Source organism: Cebidichthys violaceus, unplaced genomic scaffold, assembly GCF_023349555.1.
Source record: "Cebidichthys violaceus isolate CVI_PGR_0920_01 unplaced genomic scaffold, fCebVio1.0.p SCAF_9, whole genome shotgun sequence".
Lineage (NCBI taxonomy): Eukaryota > Metazoa > Chordata > Actinopteri > Perciformes > Stichaeidae > Cebidichthys > Cebidichthys violaceus.
In genome coordinates, this window is record NW_027176975.1 from 6,826,671 (window position 1) to 6,836,966 (window position 10,296).

The window sequence follows — 10,296 nt, forward strand, 5'->3', positions numbered from 1 at the left end:
TCAGTTGACGAAGATGCTTTGCAAGCCTATATTATATTCTTAATCACGCAATCCTAACCTTGGTGGAGTAGAAACCATATCAAAGTATATTTAATAAATTATTCTCTTACTTGCAGTCGTAGTTCTGCCCAGTATTTTCTGTAACAGGAGCCACGTACTTAGAGTGGAAAATATAGGATTTCCCAGAATTTTTATTTAAAATATCAAATGAACTGGCTAGTCCTTACCGCACCACCCTTTCCAAAATGATATGAAGTTTCTGGACACATTTCACAACAACATGACGGTTACAAAAGAAGCTGAATGTGTTGCAATCTAAGGTCTGTGAGCATGGTGTAAGCACAAACCCAGGAAAAAAATGGCACAGCCAGCAGTATGTTGTTTGATTTTTACAACTCTTTGAAAAAAGGGAAGTATCCACATTAGAAAGCTGTTGGCTATTGCCTTTTTATTTGAAAAACAATTCTATTCATATCATGTTTAATCTCCCACCACTAAACCTATCAATAAACCCATACATTGATGGGTTTGTGGAATAGAAAAGAAGAAGAATAGGTCTCATTTATCACAATTCACCTGTCAAGAATACTGGAATTTCCCTGCAATGTAATAGTCCCTGTTCTCATGAACACTTTGTCCGTGCAATAACCAATTTGTGTTCAAGGATTGTCTGAGAAACAAGAGTTGGTGTTTTAAGCGTATTTCACACATTCTTCAAGCCTGTGCATCAAATACAGCAAGGATCTCATAATGAGGTGATGAAATGACTTGCAATGTGTATATTATTATTATTATAGTGTGATTATAGTCATAGCAAACCATGACTAAATAAACCATTATTAAACAAATGCTTAAACACACATGAAGAAATTAGCAGTCTAAGAAAAGTATTTGTTTTGGACATCTGGGGACATTTGGCAAGATGTCTTAAAATTTCCAATAAGAGTTGAAAAACATTTTTTTTTTACCCTGGAGATAGTAGTTTGACAAAATAAGCGTAACTAAAGGTCTATTTCCTCACTTCTACCAGGACTTTATATCGCACATCATGGTATTCATCAGAAGATGTTACGTACTTAGGTCACATGATGAGAACAGAGTCATCTCTATGACAACTGAACAAAGTGTGTGGACTTTGAGTTGTGATAATTTTGTCAAACTATCTCCAGTACCATTTATATTTACAAGAAACACATATTCTGTTAAATACTCTTTGGATTTTTAACCTGTCCATCACAAAAAAGTACAACATGCTTACCTTGGGCTCCATGGAAATAAAACTATGGCGACCACGGCTTGACAAAGTCGACCTCTTGATGGTCCGGCTATGGAAGAAGTGATAGTGGTCTTTGAGATCTCCAATCTGCAAAACACATAGACAGACTTAAGAAACATATTTGTTCATTCCTTAACCCTTTCTACCTCAACATAGTGCTGGACAAAATCAAATATCACATTAACTTTTACCAAATACTTTAATACCATCCGTGCTTTCACAAAATATTTACACAATATGATTTTTAATTATTTAATTATCAGTAATGTGGATATAATGACTAAGTGGGTCAAGTCAAATGATAAAACAGCTAAAACAGTCTCGTAAGTTCAGAAAACAATATCACTTTACTGGAATGCCGCCCTAAAAATATAAAATATTTTATGATATATTACAATATTGCTATGTCCAAAATCAAAGTCTAGTCTCATGTCACAAATTCAATATAATAGATATATTGCTCAGTTTTGCCTCAACATAACTCATTAGTGCATACATTGTTTTTTTAATTCTGCAACAGTTTCCTAAAAAGGATCATGAGTAACTGATCTGGCATATTTATTCTTGTAGTTTGCATTTCACAGATGACATAGATAGACACATAATCTGTAAACACATCATACATACACACAACAAGAGTTTATCACAGTAGTCATTGAATACGTACTTTAAAAGTACCGTTAGAGAAGTTCCTTTTTTTTTAAAGTAGTAAAGCTACAGTTTTCTATGTTGTTATGTTAAATCCCTGTTTTTCTATATATATTATACATAAAGTTTTGTTGCGTTCTTAAAAACTGTGAGAGAAAAAGAAAGGAATAGGGACAAAAAGGTGAGACGGAAAAACAAAAGCAGACAAGGAGACACAAAAAGACAGAAAGGGACGTTTTGAAAGTCACACAAATGTACAAACAGTCAAAGACATTGAGTGACAGAGACATGAGGACAGAGGATCCGCAGACAGACAATGATAGGCAGACGGCAAGCTGCTTGACGGTGATTAGTTTTAATAATTGATAAAGACCATACAATCCCTCAGATGTACCCTGTCATGGCTGCCAAGGGTCCTGTGGTGCGTCACTGATCCACGGCTGAGCTCCACCGCCACAGAACCCATTAGATCAGCTTTCAGCTCAATGCTCATGCACAAACATACATCCTCCAACTTCCAGACTGACTAAATGAGAAACAAGAAAGTGCCAAAAGGCCTTGCTGGATCACCTTTCAGCAAACACCAAACATGAGTGTAACGCACAGCACAAATCAGATGTCGTGGGTAATCAGATTTAAAAGCATTCTGCATAAATAGTAACAAAATGTGCTTCCATAATAGGCGGCTACCACTTTGGATGCTTCTCATAGTGTAAACAGGTCTCAACCTATCGTGCTTCCACTGCCTATTTAATCTACCAAACATCTGCACTGCCATTAGCAGGCCACCCTTCTAGGAGTGTCTTCAAATGGAAGCTGCTGGAAAAGCTCTACACATCGAATTAAAAATTAAAAACAAAAACTTAAGCCCAGGTCTAAACTACACTGCTCTTTCTAAAGCATCTACGGTCTGTCTTTGGCAAAAATCACCCATTTATTCCAATTAAAGTGACATTTGGAAATGAACAACCTTTATGATAGCTTCAACACCTCTTCAGGTTACTACATCACACTTTCAATGTGCAGCTTCCTAAACTATTGGCTTGAGTTGTGACTGCTATGACATGTGATCAGATGGTCGTGCATCAGGTTATATAGTTAATTTGATTTTCATTATGATGCAATAACTCACATAGTGAATCACATGTTCAGCAGAAACTTTGGTTACTGGAAATGATGTCGTAACAAATTTGCGAGGCGAAACCACCTGCTCTGTCTTGTATCGTAAACTTTTTAACTGGCTGCATCAACACTTCTATGTAACTTGATACAAAGTCCTGCCAGGAATCACTAAAAAAGGTGATCAAACTTTTTCTCATGGAATTAATTCTGATAGCTGGGTCAGACTACCAAACTTCAGGGTCAAGTTTTGCCTGAATAAGTGTGGTTCAGATACGTGCAAGCTGTCCACATTAAACAAAAAGGACAACGGTGGGCATCAAACAAGAAGATGAGAGCTCACACGCACTTTAAAATCCTGCAATTGCAAAATAAATCTGTCTGCAGAAGTGTAAATGGAATAACAATATAGATGTTTTGTAACTTCTTGCTACATGGTGCCGATGCTGCAGTTCCTTTACAGCTACATTGTTAAAGTGACAGCAAGGACAACAACACAATATTTAGTTCACTTCACTTGTATTTCTATAACCTTTACCTTAACTTTAAACTCAGGCTTATTCTACAAACCAAAAACTACAGTAAATAAAATACTGAATGTTTTTCAGAGACACTGGATGACTAGCGTGGATAAAAATGATCAGCATGAATTGTATTTTCCAAAAACAACACCCTGTTGGCCTGATGCCTTTAAGCACCAATTTTTCAGTCTGACCTGCTGAAATAATCTCATAACTTGTTATTGATGTAACCACCTCCTGTCCAAGTCTGGCTACATCATCCCCCTCCCTCTCAATGGCTCCAACTCCTCTCAAATCTCTTCAAAACACCAGTTTGAACAGATATCCACGTCTAGGGTCTTGTCAGCTGATTTAGACCCAATTTGGGCCACTGTCTTAGTCTGGGAAGGGGGCTCCATGGTTAAGAGGATTACCCAGAATTCCCCAACGAGGTGCTCTCTCACTCCATGCCAACTCTTTTCATCCATCCGTCCATCTATCGTCCCTTCTTTCGCTCCCTCCTTCCTCCATCTCCCAATGTGTGTTATCTTTGTCTGTTCTCCTCTTTCCACCCCTGTCAAGAAGACTATATTGTCTCTCTGTCACATGTTTTCCATACCCATCCCCCTTTTCCTCTCTCCAACTACTTTGCTTCCCTTCAAAAGATGAAACCTCTTTTCGTTTAGCAATCATATCCTCAAATCATTTATCACAAGCAAGCACATCCAAGCGAGTTTACTTGAATTGAAAAATACTTGTATTGTATCTCTTTGCAATCTACAGTAGCGTCAAATGGGAAAAAAACTTGCAATAAGTCATCCCACTTATGTTTGATTGTATTCACCATATACATCAGTGTGGCACTGATATAAGAGGGAGGGGGTGTATGATGGGGATGTCAAAGTTCACATTAGGAAACCAGATTGTGCTGTTATCTCTCCCATGGGAGCGGCTTTCAGCTGACCCCAAAACCAGGAAGTGAAGTAAAACTCTTGTCTATGAGGTGTCAAAGTCCAATGAACGCTCCATATTGACATGGAAATTAGGGCGAATGGTGGGGGACGGAGGCGACACTGCACTCCACAGGGGAATTCCTATGGGGGGTTGGTATGGAAAGGGGGGGGGGACTCCACACATTAGTTCCCGTCAAAGAGAGGGGATAAACGAGGCCATTAAGGCCTGCTCTCTGGGGAGTATAGTGGGTGGGCGGGCTGGATAAGGCGAGGAGGAAAGGGGGGGGGGGGGTTCAATAGCTGTTGACTAGGCTACCCCACAACAACCTGTCAGAATGCCCCCCTCTGTTCCACGCTGTCTTCACGTCGAGCGCTGGCAAGTGCAGGCTTGAACTACCCACGCATTGCGGTCACAATACTCTGAAGTATGTGTGGGGTCCATGTTTGTGTGGCCTATTTCTTTTGCCCACAAAGGACACAGGATTTTGCTTTAAACATTGTCAAAACACATTTTAAGTGACCAATTAAACCCCTCCTCCTGGACCTGTGCAGACTTCTGTTGATTGATAAAATGACATCATATGAAGAGAGACGGACAAATCTCACACAAGTGTTTGCATTCTCTGTATATGTATTTTTTTTTTTTTTACAGCAGTGGTAGGGAATCATTGTAGTATTGGTCCCTACATTTGGCCACAAATATCAGATCTAATGACAATTGCCTCTTACATTGTAGAAGTGTGCATTTGTGATTTAAAAAAAATGCAAGCTTTAAATAGTGAGCTTTAAAAAAAATACAAGCTTTGAATATTGACCTTTCTAGTGAAATATGAGTGCCTATTTCAACAGTATCTTGTAGTGGTGCCTCATCGTTACTCAAGACACCCAGAAGAAACATAATTAATTCTATACTGACTAAATGTATGGGAGCATCGACTCAAGAATTTGTCCTAAGTATAAGTTATTGTTGCCAAGTCAAGCATGACCAGTCAGTGGAGGTTTTGCACAACAATTGTACAGTATTAAAAAAATCCCAACATGACAATCTGTTTGACTGGAGATCTTTTGATGTCAATTCCAAGACCACAAACCCAACAGCACTAGCTGCCTCACTTGTGTGTCAAAAAGATCAAGCACATGAGACTGCTGTGGCTGTGAGGCTGGTAGTGAGCTCCCCTAGCTCCAGCCCGCAAAGTGAACATGATCCGCGGAAACACAGTGAGGAGGCACCTGTTGTGCCATCCTGCTCTTGATCTTCTTTATATGTTTTCTGCAGCTTCTCTCTCTCCTTGTGTGACATACAGAGAGCTACAGAAAGCAGGACTGAGTTAGAGAATCACAAAGAACGTTCGTGGCTCAGGTTTGGACTTCGGACCCTTTACGTTTGACTTCGTATTGTTTGTCTACTGCTAAAAGGAATAATAACCATCATGCCATGCCTTACTTTTGTAACAGTTGTCAAAAACAAGAAACGACAAAAAAGGCACACAAAAAGAAGCAACCTCTGATGGAGCAATAGACGACCTACCTGTCCCATGTTCCTATAGCCATATTTATCCGCTATCCGCTCGGCTACATCGGGTCCACCGGCTATCCTGACTGCCCAGTGGTTGGTGTAAATCCGAGCATTGCACGGCGGGGACACAAGGCTGAGACAGAGCGCCAGGACGCACAGCAAGCTTCTTCTCCAAGCGGCGTTGCGGACCATCTTCCCCCACTTTGAACCCGACTCTTCTCCTCCTCCTCCTCCTCAGCCGACCAGGCAAACAACCAAACTTCTCTTCTCGCCGAGCAAGACTCTCATAGAAACGCAACTATCCGGCCAAAAACAGTTAAAGTGAGAGAAAGAGAGGGAGAGAGGGGGAAGGAACGGAGCCCGGGAGAGGAAAAAAATATACCTTATCCTCAAACCCCTGCCTTCCACATGGGAGAGTTGAAGTTTGCGTTTCGAGTTCCTCTCTCTGTTTTTTCCACAGTGGAGGAGGAGGAAGTGTACGTTTATGTGCGCCGTGCGCCTTTGCGCGCGAGTTCGTGTACGTGTGTGCGCGCGGAGCTCCTCAAAGCTGATTTCTCTTCTCCACGAACAACTCGGATGTTGGTCGTTCAGCGCATCGGGCTTTCATGTGGCGAAATGGCTACAGCGCCTCCCCACAAATAACTAGCTGACACTCTGGAGAGTAGAAACAACTGAAGCCGCGGGGTTTCCCTGCCGAGCTCCGCTGGGTCTTAAAGACACTCCACTCGGATCCACCGCTGACCGCCCGTCCACCAGACACAGACTGGGGGTCAAACTGGGGGCCATGGAGCCACTTTGGGGCAGCTTCAAGGGCTTACTCCAGGAGGGCCCCTGGGTAAAATGAAGAATAATTTACTTAAAAACAAACTGTCTGGAAGTTAGTCTAGTTCGACTATATTAAAGAATGATTCTTCATTTTGGCTTACAAAAGAAGAAACAATCTAAAATAATTTGTACAGTTAAAATGTTCACATCAACGTGGCTACTGCCATAGCAAGGAGGCATTGCAACACAAATGACATCAAGTTTTATGGTTGAATCTGTAGATTCTGTATTTTAACCATAACCCTGACCCTGTGTTTAACCCTGACCCAGCTCTTTTTTAACCTGGATCTAAGGGTTCAAATAGATTCCATCTTTTATGGCGTCACTATAAATCAGAAATAATACTGCCAAAGCACTGTGTAAAAGAAGAAAAACATGCTGAGATGATTTAACATTTGATTTCAGGTCTCATGAAACCCGTATTCATTTTTAAGAATGCGTGTAGTTTGCTATAAAAACATCTCCATTTATGTAGACAATTTAAAATAATTATGGCATCATTCACATTTTGGGGTTTTGTTTGTAGACAATGAGATGATACCAGTGAGAATGGGTCCATGTGTTGCTTCCGAGAGTGTGTTCGTATCTTACAGTATAATCCTTTTTTTATTTTTTTACTGACAGCAGAGCTGGGTTCTAACCATCAACAACTATGCATGCTTTCGGTGAGTTGCTTGTACGTTTGCTAGTGTGCTACATTTTAATAGCTGATACAAACATGCAGCACATGAGTAGCAGTGGTGTTTTGCTCCCTAAAATATATTTTGAATCAGTCCACAAGTTAACGTGGATGCATTACATTTTGGATACTGCTCCTCCGTCCCACACCTTGAAATCTGCTGTTGAATGCAAGCCTTGTCAGTCTCCTGGGCAATATTGACATAGACATACCAATGTAAAGGTAAACCATGACCTCCACCTCAGTAATCATCCAATGGGAAACAACCACAGAAAACAAACTATGATATAGTAAAAAAACATAACAATATTTTCTCATCATTACATTATTGTTTATTTTCATTGTTGTGACAGTCATGATTTGTGGTTCAAAGTGTGTATTGCTTAAAATCTTGGACATGAGCTGAACTCAAGTGTGTTTAACACTGTCATACAGTAACCAGCCTCACAGACATCCTCACTGTTTGCCTGGGTTATACATCCACCACTGCCATGCAGGCCTTCTGCCCTTTATAGCAACTTTATTGCATATTCCCCCTAAATCAGTGAAGCTCTAGATGTCATGCCCCTCATCGCAACACAGGTCACAGCTGACTAAACGCTGTCATTATGGAATGTGCCTGGTATTATCTGTAGTTCAGTCTTTCATTCAAGGTCTTTGTTGATTGATGGGTTTTTGTTTTGCAGCAGTTTCCCGGGGATGTCTCTGTGCACAGCAAAAACTCTGTTCTGCATGGGACACAAGTGAAAATCAGCATAATTGCACTAATTGCAGCCAATTTCTTGCTGAATGGACCCCGCTGTCACATCTCACAACAAGCGGGGGGACAAGAACATCTCATGGTCCCCCAGATGGAGATGAAAGGGAGTAAAGATTTAAAAAAAAAAAAAAAAAAAAAAAAAAAAAAAACAGTGATCGTTCTCCATTCAGCCAATTTGAGGGGCTTGTAATTTAAAGAAAAAAGGAGAGGAGACAAAACACAGCAGAAATTGATTTGAGTATCCAAATCAAGTACCCAGGTCACGAGGCCACCTTGAGAACCAGGGCCCCCTGTGTGTCAGCCTCACAGCTCCCCGAGTTTCTCCAGGGAGTGAACCGAGTGAACCCCAACAAAACGTCTTTGTCAACATCTGAGAGCGGATCGGTCAGGAGTGTCAACAAACAGTCTGAGGGGCATTCCTGTGTGCATTCCTATGCCTCTTCAATGAAATAACAGGGTGCATCCCGTGTTTAGGCCAAACACAACTTTTTTTTAAACTGCACACAACCCCCACGATACAACACAATAGAAGGCTCCAATAAGAGACTGCAGCCAACTAGCTTTTTTTCACTAAAGACACAGCTAATTTGTTCATTCGGTATCAAGCCGTACAATTCTAGGAGAGAACCGCCCACATGATTTTCTCGTCCCATCAAGACAGGGGCGTTATCAAAGGTGTGAATTCAGGTGCATCTTACGATTACCCATCCACCACTGCTTCTCCACACCTCTCTAATGTCTCCATCTTTACCCATGATGGCCTTTGCTTTCAATCATTTGCTTTGCTTTCCTTTCCAGATGTTCTCTTTTTTGCCTGCATCTTCTTTTATATAATGAATCCATCTGGTTCTATTCTTTTCTTTAGAGCCTGTCTTTGGGTCAAGTTTTTTTTAATTAATTTAACCTACGCTGCATCTTGACATTACTCCTTTCTGTTCCTTCAGTTTTTTCCTAGGGCTCATCGCTCTCTCTGACTCACTTATCCGTATCTCTCACTGGGTGGGTTTCCTGGGAGTAAAGGTTGACCTTTCAACTTCACTTTGACCTTTGACCTTGTAGCTGTAGGCTGCTGCACTTAGGTTACAATAGCACCTGCCACTCACCGACTTTCCATCTTCCCTGCTCGACATCTCACCCTCCAATCACCATCCGTCCCTTCTTCTCTTCACCCTCTCCTTTGTCAGCCACATACCAGTGTTATACAGACTATTCTGGGGGCACACACTATACATTCTGTGGAGAGAGATGGAAGAAGGGGGAGACTGGGAGAGTGGTATAGCTAAGTAAAGTTTGGTCTCCTGCATCTGCAGGACATGTGAATTTGAATCTCTATGGTACTCAAACAGTGTGGTAGTGGTTTATCAATTAACGTTCAAAACAAGTCAAATAAAGAGGAATTTGATTATCTCAAGTTTAGGCATTGTCAACACATAATTGTTTGACTGGTTTACATGACATTTTTTTAATTGATGTGTTAATTGCCTGTTTACTAGGTTTGTAAAACCTCCTTATGCCCCAAATATGACTCACAACGGGCATTTAATCAGTGCCCAGTTCAATTTTAAGACTTATAAATAAGAAGATTAATTTACTATGTACCTGTGACCCACCTGGTGTGGCCTCCTGTGACAAAAAAGGACTGTCCTGTGTACAGTATGGACCAAGCAATTGACTTCATACGAAATAGCTATACATTGCCATCTTGTGGTGACTGAGAAGATTACATGATGAAGATTGCAGTTCCATTTACACTTTTACAGGTGGAGAAGAATTGCTATTTATCGATTCTTCTTTCTGCACAATATTTCCCTGATTATACAATGATTAGAGAAGGTATAACATTTTAAAAGTGCTAAATTTGCTCGCAGCTAACGGTGCTAACACATTAACAGTGCAAACAATGGCAACAGTGCTGACAGCGCTAACAGAGTTTACGTAGGGGGCGTAACCATATGTATCTATATGTTCATATATATTTTCATTGGCACTGACATATTCATGTTTCTCCCCTTTATGAACC

General features: G+C 40.7%; 1 protein-coding gene across 3 annotated transcripts in view; it reads right to left on the minus strand.

Annotated features, from left to right (window-relative positions):
• The window catches only part of pcsk5b (proprotein convertase subtilisin/kexin type 5b), a 73,299-nt gene extending 66,670 nt beyond the window's left edge, over window positions 1–6,629 (minus strand). For all 3 annotated transcript variants that reach the window (XM_068704302.1, XM_068704304.1, XM_068704303.1), the window contains exons 1-2: window positions 6,025–6,629; window positions 1,259–1,363 (exon numbers count right to left, since the gene is read on the minus strand). In XM_068704302.1, coding sequence (XP_068560403.1) covers window positions 1,259–1,363; window positions 6,025–6,204 — 285 coding nt within the window. In that variant the 5' untranslated portion in view covers window positions 6,205–6,629. The remainder of the gene's footprint in view (window positions 1–1,258; window positions 1,364–6,024) is intronic.
• Window positions 6,630–10,296: the final 3,667 nt, after the last annotated feature.